This window comes from Colletotrichum truncatum (genome assembly GCF_014235925.2).
Source record: "Colletotrichum truncatum strain CMES1059 chromosome Unknown Contig_0001, whole genome shotgun sequence".
NCBI classification, from domain to species: domain Eukaryota; kingdom Fungi; phylum Ascomycota; class Sordariomycetes; order Glomerellales; family Glomerellaceae; genus Colletotrichum; species Colletotrichum truncatum.
In genome coordinates this window covers 2,085,645-2,101,250 of record NW_027222398.1, presented here as the reverse complement: position 1 = coordinate 2,101,250, position 15,606 = coordinate 2,085,645, and the positions used below count along the sequence as shown (strand labels likewise).

The following is a 15,606-nucleotide window of genomic DNA, read 5'->3' as shown; positions in this document are numbered from 1 at the left end:
CTGAGATGTGTGATTGCTACAGGAAAAGTCAGGGTTGACTGACAATGGTCATAGAAATAGGACCCTACTAGTCATCTCACAAAGGCAAAGAATAAATGCAAGTGGCGGCCACTGGCCGGCATTGTCATTTCGTGGACGGCATGTAACTATTGTACAATATGATGATCCAGATAAATCTGGATGGTGATGCAAAATCGCACCGCTTCACAATGCATAACCCCTTCCCCCCCGAATGCATTCCATGTTCCTGTCCTTCCATTTTCACGGTCATTCCCCTACGATGCAAATGCTAATACCGGACACCTTAAATGCTATGCCGAAAACAAAACTTGAAACGTCGCCGTCCTTCCCCCATGCATTCCCTAAAATAAAACAGCCCACGTTGCCGCCTCGAGTGCTAGGCGTACACTGAACAAATGAAATCAACTCGACCGCCCAGCCCATTCCATTCAAGTTGGGTATGTACATGATGTTGCGTGACTTTCGAATTAGATGTCGTGTCTGAATGTGCACTTATCGCCTCTGGCACACTTGCCCTGCTGCCAAAAGCTACAAGGCTTGGTTCCGATGAGTGCGCGGTTTACCGGTCGGTGAGGAGCAAGCGTGGCTCCGCCGGGGGCGTTGCCTTTGCGGTTCTTACCCTGCTTGCCTCTACCCTCACGCTCGCGGTCCCTATCACGTCCGCGTGACTGATCAAGGTCTTCCCGGGTATCCCGGTCGCTGTAGTCGATCAGTTTCCGTCCAGGTGGAGGCTTGTTATACGTGTTCTCCGATGCGTTCTCGATGGGAGGTTGCTCGACAGGCGGTGACTGCTGATGCTGCTGCGGCTGCTGATGCTGTTGCTGCATTTGTGCGAGCATCATCAACTGCTGATAGCCCGCATCCTGCGTGTTGAGGCCGAAAGCACCACCCTGCGGCACGGCCAGGGCAGGTTGTTGCTGTTGACCCATCTGGGCCAAGATTGCCTGTAGTTGAGCATCCCCCAATTGTGTGCCTTGCGCGGTCGGGGCTGGTGCGGGCTGAGCAGGCTGCGGGGCCTGAGTTCCCTGCATTGATTGCATGAGAGCCATGTACTGGGCATACTGCTGTTGTTGCTGGTAGTAAGCCGCCCACGCTTCCTGTCCATCTTGAGCTTGAGGAGCAGCTTGCTGAGTGCCTGCCTCTGCCTCGGTGCGGGCTCTGTCATCTGCCTCCTTCTTGGCCTTAGCGGCAGTGTCCTTCTGGAACCCAGCCCACCACTCCCTGACCCTTTCTGGATCATCAGCCAGCCACGCGGGCGGGCTGGTTGCAGGGTAGGGTAGTCCTCGTAGTTTCTCAACGACTTCTTCAATCATGTTTGCAGCCGCTTGAGTATTAGCGTCCGGGTAATCGAAACGTCGTTGCGTCTGTGGCGCTGCCGCATTGAAAGGATTGGTGTCCCTCCAGTTTGTCATCTTATCGGACGTCAAAATGCTATGCACCTTATCGTCGAATGGTATGGCAGGAACAGCCTGCATTTCAGTGGCGGGCAGAATGATCGGCTGGGCGTTCTCCCCAGGCGGCGTCATATTGTAAGGCTCAGGAGTGACAGCAGGCGCCACAGGCTTAAGGTTACCCAGAATGGAATTGAGCTTAGTCGCAGGGTCATCTTTGGCATCGAGACGCTTGCGAGCATAATATACCGCCGCTTCCCAGCCAAACTGCTGCGTCTCCTTCCATCTTTTATGGATCTCGTCGTACTTCAACTCGCCTTGAGGAAATTGCACGATCTTAGCGTCCGAGTTGGGAACTGCTGGTTCGGGAGGCGGGGACTTGGGAGTAGGAGGAATGTCCGATGCGTCCGTGTAAATGACCATAAGCTCCTTCTTCTCTCGATCCTCAATGGCCTTTTGCTCGTCAGTGCGAAATGCCACATTACCACCGCGGGTGACGTATGACTTTTCACGGTAATCATGATCAATGCTAGACAAGTCGGCGAGAACTGGTGGCACCCAGGGTTGATAAGGCAGCTCATCATCGTCATCCTCGTCTTCGTTAAAGTTGGCCCGCTGTTTGAGCATCATTCCTTCGGATCGGTCATCCGCCGCATCTCTTGTCATGTTGTCTTCGTCCTCTGCCGCCTCTTTATGGAAAATGCGGACCTGAACGAGTTCTGTCTCGGGCTTCCAAGTGACCCTGAGCTTACGGCGAGCCTCCTTGCGGAGTCGCTTAGCCTTCTCTTCCGGCGTTTCGGCCGAGTCCTTCTTGCTAGAGTCCTTCGACTGTGCTGTCTGACTCTCTGCCTTGGGCGTATTGATAGAATCTAACAGAGAGGCAATGCTGGAAAGTGACGAACCCGAAGCCGCAGCAGGTTTCGTTACGGTCACCTTTGCCTCCACCTTGGGCACTGTCGTGGTCGGCTTTTTGTCGACGTCCATTGGCGTAGTAGTGGAGGGTGGAACCTCGGGCTTGGAAGCCTCCGGTTTTGTCGGTTCCTTCGTTATCGGCTTGGGAGGGCGAATCTTGCCTGCAAGAGTGGTCGCAGGGTTCGGACGGGGCTTCGAGGCACCAAACTTGGACTGGAGAGAGCCGGCCGCCGGTTTGGCGCCCAGTTTGCTACTTAGGGTGCTGCTTGTTGATTCAACTGCCACCTTCTTGACAGCGCGGGAGTCGCTCTCGTCGTCACGGGCCCTCTTGGCAGGGGAACCTTCGACAGCCTTCGATGGCGGCTTGGTCACTTTGCTGACTGACGCCGTCGAAGATGGCTTCTTCACCTCGACGCCGTTGTTTGAGTCTGTTTCCTTCTTGATCCTTGACGCTATTGTGCGAACGAGCTCCTTAACCTCATCATCACCCTTGTCCGCGAGACGCTTTCGGATATTTTCAAAGTTGACATTCTCTGCCACCTTCTTAGACATGCTGATGTTAGACATGAATCGAAGCAAGGCTTTTGGTAGTGGTCCGTTGAAATCGGCAGCCTTGATGCAGCCAATCAACATGTTGACCAAACTCAAAATACCCTTTTGGTGACCACCCAGATTTTCCAGCACTGCTTCGTCGCCATGCTTGGCTGCCGCTTCACAGACCTTGGTAAAAGTTTCCTTCTTCAGGTCCGTCTTTCGAGTCCACTCAGCAATGACAGGTGCGGGCTTTCCCTCCTTTGCTGCCTGGTCGGCCTCCTGTTTCGCTCGGTTCATCTCTGATCTAAGCTTAATCAAAAACTCTCCAAGTGCCTGGACAGCGCTAGCAATTAGAGCGTTTGTTCTGGTCGCTGCAGGGTCGATGTATACGATGCCGAGAATGTCCCAAACAGCGCCCTCAACCGGATCAACTGGTCGAGTTTCAGGGCGAATGGGCTTTTTACGCTCTTCTTCCTCTTCCTTCCGAGCCTTCCTTTGGGCTTTGGATTTCGCTGCTTCATCAGCCTTCAGCTGCTCCTGGAAGGTGAATGGATAGTCGGCATACTTGGGCCGACGGTTACCCAAAAGCTTCATCTCATGTGTGTATTGATCAAGCAGAGCCCTGGCTTCAGTCTCACGATCCTCCGGCTTGCCGGCAAAGTTCGCAGATGGCCTGTACTTGTCGGTAAACTTGCCTTGAATTTCGCAAGGAAGATCAGAGACAAGTTCTGGAAGAATGCGTTTTCCGCTGCTTGAAGGCAAAGCAACGAGAGGGGCGAGTCTGTCATAGCTCTTGGGAGCCGGCAGTTTGGCAGTACCAGATGAGACGAGGAATGATGCTCCCGGTATAGCAGGAAACTGTTTCTTGGCCGCGGCATTGCGTTTCTTGAAATGTGCCATGGCCGCAATCTCCTCCTCCGTACTCGAAGGGAAGATAAGGTTCTCTCCATCGTCACCTCTACGAACTGTAGATTCGCTGGGAGAGTCTGCCTGCTCCGGCTCAGCTTCCTTCTTGATTACGCGTTTACGCTTCTTTGCGGACACTTGGTCGGGAAGAGCGGCAGGATCGACAGGTGGCGTATCAGGCTGGACTGCAGGAGCAGCAGCAATGGGTTGGTGATGTGGCTGTAGGGGTGGCAGCTGATGCTGTGGTTGTTGGTGTTGTAACTGCAGTTGCTGTTGGTGGTACTGCTGTTGCTGTTGCTGTTGCTGTTGCTGTTGCTGATGCTGATGCTGTTGCAACGGTTGAGGTTGTGGTTGTGGTTGGATGGACCGAGCTGCATTTGAAATCGCCTTCGCTTGGTGCACAGGTTGTGGCTGTGGTTGAACAGCAGGCTGAGGTGTGCGTGCCTGTTCGGCCATCTGTTTTGGTGCAACAGGTTGGAAGGCAGGCGCACCAGGTTGCGCATAGGGCACTTGCTGAGGCATCAGCTTGTTTTGTTGGTAAGGGGGTGCCTGATTAGGCTGATAAGGAGGAGGGGTTTGATTGGAAAAGGTTTGGTTGTTTTGCTGGTGAGCATGCTGGGCCTGGAAGGAGTGCGGTGATTGAGAAAAGACTCTCTCTGGCTGTGCTTGGTGTTGTTGCGGCGATTGAACGTAGCCCTGGGGCGCGGGAGAGTAGTTCTGTGGGATAGAGTCGAAACGTTGCTGTTGTTGTTGTAATTGCGCGGAGTTTTGGTGGCTATGCTGAGGCATGAGTTGAGGCTCGTTGAACTGAGTGACACTCCCATTGAAAAGTTGGTTCGCCTGACCATTGTACTGGAACTGTTGGTTTGAGAAATCCGGCGTATGACTGTGGTTCAGACTTTCAATATTCCCATTGTAATCAGTCTTCCCCTGTTGGCCATACATATCTTGGGGGAAATCATGAAGACCAGCCAGAGGGTCGTCTTGGCCTGGATCAGCATAGGACGAATCCAAGCCAAAATGACTGTGACCATTGGGAAAGTTGGTTTGACTCAGAGCAGACATGCCATTATGATCAGTCGCTACGGCGGCATGCCCTTGGTGGGGTGATGACCCGAAGGGACTATCCTCAGCACCGTTCCCTTGAGGTGCGAGATGTGTGAATGCATTTTGGTTATGAATCTGCTGGGTCCAGTCTTGAGTAGCACCATACTGGGTTGACCCATTGGAAAAGCCATAGGAACCCGGCCAGATATTATTATTATGGCCTTGAGCAGAACCTGCCTGGCCATTTGTTTGCCAGTTCTGCATTATGTCGGGCTGGAGACAGACTGACACTGAGGGCACGTGATGATGGGGAGAGGTGCCGAATCCTCACACGTTCATTGGGTAGAGGAAGTGAGCACTGCACGGCTGCAGCCAATTAGCATAGCTTCTAAAGGAACGGTCTGTGATTGGTTTGGCATGCAGGCCGGATTGGCCGTGCGTCGGATTATCAGACGAAGGGGTAGCGATAGTATACGCTGATTGGCTGAAGCAAGGATACGACGCTAGGGTTTTGGAAGAAGAAACGTTGGAGGTAGGTGGGGTGGTGGTAGAGGAATGTGAAGATTGTTAAGGGTGTCTAGAGAAAGACCTGGACATTGGGGTACCCTCCCAGTCAAAATGGCGGGCAAAGCACCTAGTGTGGAGAAGGACGGGGTTCCGACGGCTAATTGCCGGCCAATGGCTCACCTTACCTTGATGTGGCAGCGAATGAGGAGACAGCAAAGCTAGGCCGAAAGCGGCGTCCGGGCAGGGATTATGGATGTGGTGGTGCGCTGAGAATCTGAATTTTGATGGGTGGGAATGGCGATGGCGATCGTGATGTCTCTGTGTCGTATAAACGAACTGTGAAGCCAGTCAGCGTTGAGAAACTTATATGCAATGACTTGCGATTAATGGTGATGTTGACGTGAAGGACGCGGTGATTGAGTGAAAGTGTCATCAAAGAACCACTTGGCTCTGACCCATGGCCAGCAAAGGCAGATGAAAGTTTGTGGGCTGGTTTGTGGTTGGCGCAAGTCCAGCGTTGACAAATTAGAGACACCAGTGAGGCGATCGCCCACCTCCAACGCCGATTGATGGCATTGAGATGGCTTTGTGGTAATTGACAGGCGACGGACTGGTGGCTCGAAGTATCTCGACTGAGGATTGAAGATGAAAAGAAAATTTGGGGGGAAGGGAGGCCTATGCCAGCTGGGATTATTGACGTGATTTGACAGCCTAAAGATGTCTTTTTGTCTCTCTTTCCAGGTGGTGGTCTCCCAGCCGACAGACATTTTTGACGGAGTGAGGTGGTCTTCAGTGTTGGGTGGTCCCTTGTTTTGCAGTGGGCTTCATCCTGCCGACAGTCCGCTGAGGTGGAGGCCTAACAGCGCTGAGCAAGTCAGAAAGGTCCCTAAAGACCCGCCCCTGCACCTCTACTGGCAAAAGCTGAGGTGAGGACCGAGCCCAAGACTGCGCAGCAAATATTGAGTGGTGAGGCCGTAGTCCAGTCTTCCAGAGCTGTGGAAGTGAGTGGATTGATTGATGCGAAGACGAAGAAGAGTGAGGGCCTGCAGCATCGACAGCGTGCGAACGTCGCTTGAGTCTGCCTGTTCAGCTTGTCTTCCATTCTCCAATTCCTCTCAGCACGGGTTCCAGCCGCCAATCCATCGCGCCGCGAAACAAGGCGTTCTGCTTTGCAGAACGTTTTTAAACAGGAGGGTCACTCCGTGCGTGTCCTTGTCCACATTTCCACGCGCGCTGTTTTTGCGTCTCCCATTGATGCAATCCGACTTTTGCAAATTCATCGCTGCAACAGTTCGGCGCGAGATGAGTTGGAATCCAGTGGATTTATCATGAATTTCACTCATACAAACATTGCCATGTCTGCGTGTCTCCAAAGGGATGGATGATGGCGTTGATGATGATAAATGATGGATGAAGTGCGCTGATTATGATGGCAGTGCCGGTGATGATGGGTAATGGGTGATGGGGCAAGGTGATTTTGGAGGGGGGGGAGTGGAAGGAGAGCGTGAGTTTGGCTCGGGGGAAAAGTTTATCATACCCTGCAGTTCGTATGGATTGCCTTGCGGCCGCGATTATCCTGCCTTTTTGGCGTCTGAGAGAACTGGCCTCGCGATCCTTAACGTGGTTCGCGGTTTGATCTTTTTTGATGATGATCGCGCGCAGATTACAACATGTTGGCCGACTGCCCGGAAGAAGGGCGAGCGAACTGTCTACCAAAAGAAGGGGGCAAATGGAACGATCGCAGAGGATCTGGAAGGCGACAATTAATCAGGCAAGTTAAGTGCCCTTGTTCGCGTTTAAGAGTTTCGCAAAACGAAGAATCCGAATCGCTCAAGGTCGCTGTGGGCTTTCCGACGCGTCTTCCTGTCGCTTCTGTCTGTGAAATGGCGGTGATTTTGGGATGGTGAAGGAGGAGAAGCCGGATGAGTCGTCGTAGGGGAGGAGGAAAACTTGGTTATTGTTTGGCGGTGGCCTGTCCAAAGGGAGGTAGGAAGTCACTTTGTGGCCGTACTTCTTAGGCATAAATGGGTCCGAGCTGGAAGGGGCCACGGGCATGACTTATCTTGGCTGTGACTGGACAAGGTTCCTCGTGCCTTCCCGCTTACGGCGCAGAAATTGGCCAGCCTCACACAAAGCCCAGGACATGGCAGTAACTAGTACACGTAGGCAATGCGCAGGTGCATGGCTACCTACTGAGACTTGGCCCAATTCAGGCACACTCAACATGTATGTACCTTCAGATCGTGCAACTACATGTATTAGAGATGACCAGATGGGAAATGCCTATCTTGAGCATCAGCGACGAAGAACCATTCTATTTTATATGGTCATGTGCCAGAGTCCCGAAATCTAGTTTAGCTTCTTGTGTGTATCAAGGCAGCGCACCATCTATATACAAAACACTTATTGGGGCGCTTGGACAGCCAATTTGCAGAGGTACTCACAACCTGAGAGGTTCGCTCGCTCATAGTTTGGTTTTGGGTACCTGAGTAGGTCATTGGGGGGGCTGCCCCAGCCCCTCCATAGAACGATTATCCCCACCGTCGGAACACGGAGACTCAGTATTGCCGACTCATAGCATTGTACCGTATCCACTCCAGCACCAGCACCAGCACCAGAAGCATCGTCTTGGAAATGTGGCTCGACGGTACTTTGAGGACACCGATGCTGGAGCTGTGTACGTACCTGTCCCTGTCGCAAGCAAAGCATCATCCTCGAATTTCCCAACGCGATAACCGGACACAATCGATTGAAGCCGTAGCCTAATACCTGCAATAGCTTCTGCTTGCCTTGGTATTGGTTTTATGTGACTTGTTCCTTCGCAGCCTGTGGAAACCCCAGCTCCCCCCCAGCTAGCTAGAGCTGTGAAGCTCCCACCCCACCATCACCATCGCCATGGCAGCGAAGGGCCACTCGCTGCGCGATCGCCAGATCTGTACGTCGCAAACTCATCCGCTCTCATCTGTTGGTCAAGCTTGAAACTGACGCTTGGTTTAATGTAGCGGCACTTAAGAAGCTTCTTAGCTTGAACGACAATATCGACGAGAATGAGACCGACACCACCCAGGCCAATGGCGGCGCACTTGGGCCTGCTGGCTCTATCATAACCTCCGATGGCGATCCCTTATGGAAGGTCCTCGTGTTCGATGACCTCGGCCGAGATGTCATCAGCAGTGTTCTTCGCGTCAGCGATCTTCGAGCGCTGGGCATCACTATGCACATGTAGATTGGTCCCCGTCTTCGCTCTTGGTCCCGCGACATGCTAACACCGGCTTAGGCACATTAGAGCCTCTCGACATGCCATTCCAGACGTACCAGTCATCTACCTAGTCGAGCCCACGCCGCAGAACCTACAAAACATCACTAGCGATCTCCAAAAGGGCCTGTACAACCCAGCCTACCTCAACTTCCTCTCCTCCATCCCCCGCCCCCTCCTCGAAGACTTCGCAGAGCAGACGATAACTGCTGGCACATCAGAGAGCATCGCCAAGCTGATGGACCAATACCTGAACTTTATCGTTGCCGAACCGGATCTCTTCAACCTGGGTATGCAACGAGACCACACCTACTGGGCGCTGAACAGTGCTGCAACGAACGACGAAGAGCTGGACAGAGTGGTGGACAGGATTGTCAGCGGTCTATTCAGTGTTATTGTCACCATGGGCGTCATTCCCATCATTCGTTGCCCAAAGGGCGCAGCTGCCGAGATGATTTCGGCAAAGCTTGACCGGAAGCTGCGCGACCACATTCTCAACTCAAAGGAAAACCTCTTCTCCTCCAACACCCGCCCAGCATCGTCCGCCGGCACCCCAACCTCCCGCCCTGTGCTTATCATTCTCGACCGAAACGTCGACTTAATACCTATGCTTTCTCATTCATGGACCTACCAGTCGCTAGTCCATGATGTTTTGAATATGAAATTGAACAGAATCACGATAGAGACGCCCATAGACGAAAACAACCCTGCCAAGGGAACCACCAAGAAGGCTTACGATTTGACGGCGAGCGATTTCTTCTGGGCCAAGAACGCGGCTGTGCCGTTCCCGCAAGTGGCGGAGGATATCGATGCCGAGTTGACGAGGTACAAGGAAGACGCGGCGGCGGTGACGAAAAAGACCGGAGTAACGGACCTGGAGGACTTGCAGAACGATACCAGCGCCAGCGCGCAGCATCTGAAGGCGGCCATCACACTATTGCCGGAGCTGCGTGAGCGCAAGGCGGTGCTCGACATGCACATGAACATCCTTGCGGCACTCCTGACGGGCATCAAGAACCGGCAGCTAGACAACTTCTTCCAAGTAGAAGAAGGTGTCATGAAGCAAACCAAGGCACAAGTCATGGAGCTCCTCAAGGACAGCACCAAGGGAGACCAGCCCGTGGACAAGCTGAGACTGTTTGTCATCTGGTACCTCAGCACCGAACAAGACGTCACCCGTGCCGAGTGGGAGGGTTTCGAAAAGGCCCTCACCGAGGCTGGCGCAGACACGACGTCTCTCCCATATATCCGACAGTAAGTCACTCACTCGATGCACCCCCTATCCCTTGCAGTCGCCATGCTAACAACGGCTCGCAGAGTTCGCGCCACCACCAAGATGACCCAGCTCACCACCATCTCCAACCCTCAAACAAACCAGGCTGCCTCTTCGGACCTATTCGGCCGTTTCTCCTCCATCTCCAACCGTCTCACCGACCGCCTCAAGGAAACCGGCGTCCCCACCGGTCTTTCCTCCAACTTCGAGTCCCTCATCGGCGGCATCAAGAACTTCCTGCCGGCCAACCGCGATTTGACCATCACCAAGATCGTGGAGTCCGTCATGGACCCCTCCGCCGCAGCAAGTTCCGCCATCGCCAAAACGGAGAACTACCTCTACTTCGATCCCCGCTCCGCCAATGCCCGTGGCACCATGCCCCCGCCGAGCTCCATCCGCGCCGGCGCCGGTGGGTCCTCGGGAGCCCCCGGCGGTTTGCCAGGCCAGAACGTCGGCGGCCAGGCGGCAGGCACAGGCGCAAGCTTCGGCCAGCGCCGTCAGGGATTTTCAGAGGCCATCGTATTCACCGTCGGCGGCGGCAGTATGGACGAGTACGGTAACCTGCAGGAGTGGGTCGCGCGGACAGGCGGCGACCGCGCGAGGAGGAGAGTGGTATACGGCAGCACGGAGATGCTCAACGCCGACGAGTTCATCAAGCAAGAGCTGGACAGGTTGGGCAAGGAGGTGGCCTCGTAAGTTTCTTGGACGCTCGCTAGCTTTGAAGAGGATGGGGAAGAGGGGGGGGGGGGGGGCCTTGTCTTTTTAATTTGGGTGTGTCCCGTCCCCCCACCACCACCACCACCAAAATGTATCTACCTACGGTATCCAGTACCCTCGGCTTGTTGAGTTAAAAGGAGTAAATACGATTCCCAAATCTCGTTTACGAAAACGTCGTATCCTACTACTTTCTTTCTCGTCTCGTTGTGAACCACCATGATCTCTAAAAACGTGGGACTCAATTGCCATGTTTACTACGCCTTAAGACGAACAACATTTCATACCAACTCGTGAATGCCTACCTACTCCTTATATCGATCGCATGGTATGTATTACTTGGTCTAAACCAAACGCCCATGTAGCACCCCCTTACGGCACAAATCTCCAAACTCACAATAACTCGAGGCATTCAACAGCCATGTTCAAAAATTGTACTAGACAACGTCACGAACAAAACATCTCAAAATCACAAGTCAAAGAAATATAAACGTCTAGAAGGGGGTTTCTCTATTGTCTCATTCATCATATTTTTTTTACGTAGAGCAGCCCGTCTATGACTCCTCTGTTCAACCCTAACCTCCTCATCCTCCCCCATCCCATTTATAATCGCCAATCCGGTCGTCATCCTGCTGGGCCCATCCAGAGCATCCGCAAAAGACAAAAAAGGACCGGAAAGGACATGCAGAAGAATAGAAAGAAACGCCGTCTGGTTCCGTATTGATATCAGAAAGGCCAAAAACACAAAAATGCGTCAAACAAAAATTGGGGAGTGAGGGAAGGGGACTCAAACAAGAGGGGGCGGAATACGAAGAAACATCCCAATGCGTTACAGAAAAGAAAAAACACAACAAGAACAAAGGTCATTAGAGTTACATCCCCTCCCGAGTCGTACTCCAAACATGATGAGAGTGTGTAACCCTCTCTCAGAAGTCGTGTTCGCCATCCACCTTGCCCTTTTTCTTTTTTCTTTTGCTTCCTCTGAAAGAAAGGGCGGGTATAATGCTCACAAACTCAATGCCATCATAAAACATACTAGATAGAAATGCAGTGGCGACATTCTCAAAAGAACGCAGCCGTTTTTGGAAAAAATCCTTTTTAAACACCTCTGAACATGCGGACAACAAGGAACCACATGGCGCCAATGAACTTGAATGCTGAGAGACCGGCAACGGACCACAACACGACAGACATGTAGATGTTGGCGCGACCGTTCGGGTCCTCGGTGCTGTTTGCGGATGGGGTTATGCGTTCCAGACCGGCGGCACTGAGAACGACGGCGGCAAGACCGAAATTTGCAATCATCCAGGCGAGAACGACAACAGAGCGGACACCGCGGTAGTAGTCCATCTGGGCTTCCGCCTTCTGCGCCTCCGTAGGAGGCTTGACTTCCGCCACAAACTTGGTGCCGAAGACTCCCAACTCGCGCTCATACTGGGCGTTAAGATCAGCCTCATCAGGCAGATCCGTCTTTCCAGAGCCGTCCTTGGTGCTGACAGTCGGCAGCTTCTCGGCCTTGTCATCACCCTTGGTACCCCAGGAGATGTCGTGGGTGTTGCAGAAGGCGTAGACGTTGAGAATGTTGGTGTAAGTGGGCGTCAGCAGCATGTACTGCACAAAGGACGTGAACATGTGCCAAGGATCGAACATGAGCAACGAGGCAATCAGCCAGATACCGTAGGTAGACATGACGGAGATGATGAGGGTATAGAAGACGGGGTTGGAGAACAGTTCAGAGATGTTGAAACCGTTCGAGTCGTTGACATCTTTCAAAATGGCCTTGACGGCGATGAAGACGGCCGCGAAGAGCAAGTAACTACAAAAAAGGGTCAGCTGTGAGATCAAATGAGATTGATGGACGGCACTTACACCATAATAAATGCCCAGAAGTAAACCATCGTGATGTAGTAAGGTCCTGAACCCGCTGGCCGATTGCCCATGGAGAGCACGAAACAGGTGATCAAGGAAATACCGTAGAGCCAAGTGAAAACGACACCGAGAATCTCGCCTGTCCTACCAAGCAATTCGTCGTCGCCCAAACTCGTCGTGAGGATCTTGAAAACCAGGAAGAAGTTACCGATAGCGAACCAGGCGAAAATCATGTTAATCGTGTTGAAGACAAACTCAATGAAGAACATGAGTTTGCGCAGCATAGAGTGATCAGACCGGAAGAATTCGTAGAAGTGGGCGATAGCGTAGATGGCAGCGAAGAAGGAACCGTTCAGCCAACGACGACGCTGGAGAACCAATTCCGTGACCGTGTCGGGTACATCAGTCTCGCCAGTAGCGGACTTGACGTACTGCAGAATCCAATGGCAGTTACGTTTGGTGACAAGCTCAAAGCAGAGGATACGATCTTCGGCGAGGTACATGTTGGATGTGAAGATACCGGCTCCTGCACCCTCGAGCTTCTCACCGGCAAAGTACTTCTCCAGCGGACCCTGCCCGTTCTTGTCGTTTTGCAGAGCGACATATCGGTAGGCGGAGAAGGCACCGGGCAAGACGGAAATGAAGCCAAATGCGGACTCGAGGGGCTTGTCGAGGATGTTGCTCATCTTGTACTCAAAGTTCTGCGTCGCAACCAGAGGGTTGAGGAGGTGCTTTCCACCGGTTCCCAACATGGCCTTGATCTCACCGCAAGCGCCGGCGCACATGGGCTCAAGATCGAACGCCTTCCACAGGTGGTAGATGGAGTTGCCTCCGGGCTTGGTACCGGCATCGATAAGCACGCAAATGTTGGGGTCCAGAACACGGCCGAATGCCTGGAAGAACCATCTGTGGGAGTTGATCTTCTTCTGGTTCTTCTCCTTCAAGCAGAACAGAACTTGGACGGGCTGCTGCTTGGGGATCAAGGTGACGACGTCATTCTTGATCGACATACCGACCTGGGTGGTGTACTCGTAAATGTGAGCAGTGACATCCTTGTTGTTGACCTGCTGCTTGGCAATACCCTCCTGGTAGACACCCATACCAGCCAGCAGAGCTCTTGTTCTCGGGTTAATCTTGGCACGACCATCGCTAACCACGCACACGACAATCTTCTTCCAGGCATCCTTGCCCCATGTCTTGCTCTCCTTGCGGTTGCACATGTACTCGATGTTCTTGAACACACCAATCATGGTTCGGGCGAACAGAATTTCGTCTTCGTTGTACATGGTGACGACGATAAAGAGCTCCGTATGTCTCGGCTTGGAGAAAAGCTTCTGTCTGAGCGTGAAGTTGTCATCGTAAAAGTAGTTGGGGTCGCAAGTAGCGGCAGTGTAGCGCATGTGAGTGAACTCGTCACGTTCGCCGTGAGGGAGTTGGTTGAGCAACCTAGGGGGCACGGGGCAGTCAAGAACCAAGTTTCCACGGTACAGAAGCACCTGCTTGACAGTCTTCCACCTCTTGATGCCTCCAGCCGGCTGGGGTGTCGGAGCGTCTGTGTATGGGTCTTGAGGCGAGCTGTCTTGGTGGCCAAGCATCGGACGGTGGTCATCATACTCGCTGTAGCCAGTAGGCTGGTCGTACGGCATGTTGGGGTCGTGGGGGGAAGGCTCGTAGGGCTGATTGTAGTAGGCATCGTGATGCGCTTCGGGGTTCACGCCATAGTCGCCTTGGTGACTCCGTGAGTCGTACCCGCTGAGGTTGTCAACGGAGTGCTGTGGGGAGCTGTCAGTGCCAGGTCGCCGGTGGAAGCTCTGCGCATGAAACTTACTGCTGAGTTCAGTTGGAGATGGTCACTTGGGGTGCCAAAGCGAGCTGGAGCGCCGGGGATCTCGAGCTGGTTCTGACGCGCATAAGGGTCGTCCAGATGTGACGGATGGGACTGCTGGTACTGAGCATTGTTGAATGGGTTGTCCTCCAACTGGTAGCCTTGTTGGAGGGGCTGGCCTGGCGAAGGCGTGCGATGGTAACGAGGGTCCATGCGATCGTTGTAATAGTCGTCGTCTAAGTGAAGAGAAGGTTAGGTTGGCAGTCCGGTAAGGCGGAGAGGACCCAGGACGATTGATATTAAGAAAGTGAAAAGCGGGAACTTGAAAGGTAGGAAAGAGAGAAAGCTTGCGCCACACCAGTTTGCGTATTCGGGAGGTACAGTGGACTGCGCCTGCAAACAGCAAGATCTTTGGACAGTGAGAGACAATGCGATCAGAACCGGACGAGGAAACGGTCCGAGGTATGCACAAGCGTATGTACTTCTTTCCCGGGGGGGTCTTTGCGGTAGAGGGAAGGGCAGATGTGGGATGAATGACGCCAATGGTCAAGGCAATATCAAAGGGGGAACAAAGTTACTTGCCTAAACGATTATACGACATGGTTACGATGGTAAGGGGAGGGGTTCAATCAAAGGAACCAGTGTCTGATGTTTGTGACCAGGAGAGTCTGTGGGTGGGTATCGATATGGATCAAGTAGACAGTTCTTGTCCCCCCGGGGAGAGCGGGAGGTGTTTCTGAATGTTGGCTGTGCTGGCGGGAGTGCCGTGCAGTGCAGGACCTTGGTTGGCCAGTAAAAGGTCAAGACTCAGGAGATGCGAAGGTAAAGGCGAGCGTCGCAAAGAGATGTCGAAGTGGGATGGGGGTGTGAAGTGGATAGGTACAAGAGGAAGTCGAGGAGAGAGAGAGAGAGGGTAGTAGGTAGGTTGGCGTTGTCGGGGAATAGAAATCGACGGGGCCTGGTGGATCGGTACGCTTAGTCGCAGGAGAGAGATGGTGTCGCAATCGTCGGATGGAGAGGGTCTTGGTTCGGCGATTCGACCTCAGCTTAGAGAGAGCCCCTTATTATTTTTTTTTTTTTGGCCCTTATGTTTCTTTTTTGGCTTAACTCTTTTTGGGTACGTGGTGGTTGTTCTCCCCCCTCTCCTTCTGTGCGTGTGGTAAGTAGTATGTGCGTGTGTAGTTGTGTGTGTGTGTGTGGTGCGTATTGCTGCTCTTTCTCACTTCCAAGCCAATCCAAGCTAGGTATTCAGACAGGGAGGTAACCTTGAGACCAGAATGCTTGGGTATGCCTGGGGAGGCGGCGTCGAGAAGGGGCGGTATAGCCGGGTCGGTGCTCAACTCAATGCGCC

At 53.1% G+C, this 15,606-nt stretch overlaps 3 protein-coding genes across 3 annotated transcripts; 1 reads left to right on the top strand and 2 right to left on the bottom strand.

Annotated features, from left to right (window-relative positions):
- Window positions 1-488: 488 nt before the first annotated feature.
- Window positions 489-5,075, bottom strand: CTRU02_200510 (c-x8-c-x5-c-x3-h type zinc finger protein; the record flags this gene model as incomplete). The annotated part of the gene is made up of 1 exon (XM_036718518.2): window positions 489-5,075. The coding sequence occupies one exon, from the start codon at window positions 5,073-5,075 to the stop codon at window positions 489-491; it is 4,587 nt and encodes a 1,528-aa protein (XP_036589518.2).
- A 3,138-nt stretch (window positions 5,076-8,213) lies between these two features.
- On the top strand, window positions 8,214-10,543 carry CTRU02_200509 (golgi transport protein; the record flags this gene model as incomplete). Its single annotated transcript, XM_036718517.1, has 4 exons — window positions 8,214-8,253; window positions 8,321-8,540; window positions 8,596-9,828; window positions 9,892-10,543. 4 exons carry the CDS (start codon window positions 8,214-8,216, stop codon window positions 10,541-10,543), a joined length of 2,145 nt encoding a protein of 714 aa, XP_036589517.1.
- A 1,883-nt stretch (window positions 10,544-12,426) lies between these two features.
- Window positions 12,427-14,468, bottom strand: CTRU02_200508 (chitin synthase I; the record flags this gene model as incomplete). Its single annotated transcript, XM_036718516.2, has 2 exons — window positions 12,427-14,202; window positions 14,259-14,468. The coding sequence occupies 2 exons, from the start codon at window positions 14,466-14,468 to the stop codon at window positions 12,427-12,429; spliced, it is 1,986 nt and encodes a 661-aa protein (XP_036589516.2).
- Between the last annotated feature and the right edge of the window lie 1,138 nt (window positions 14,469-15,606).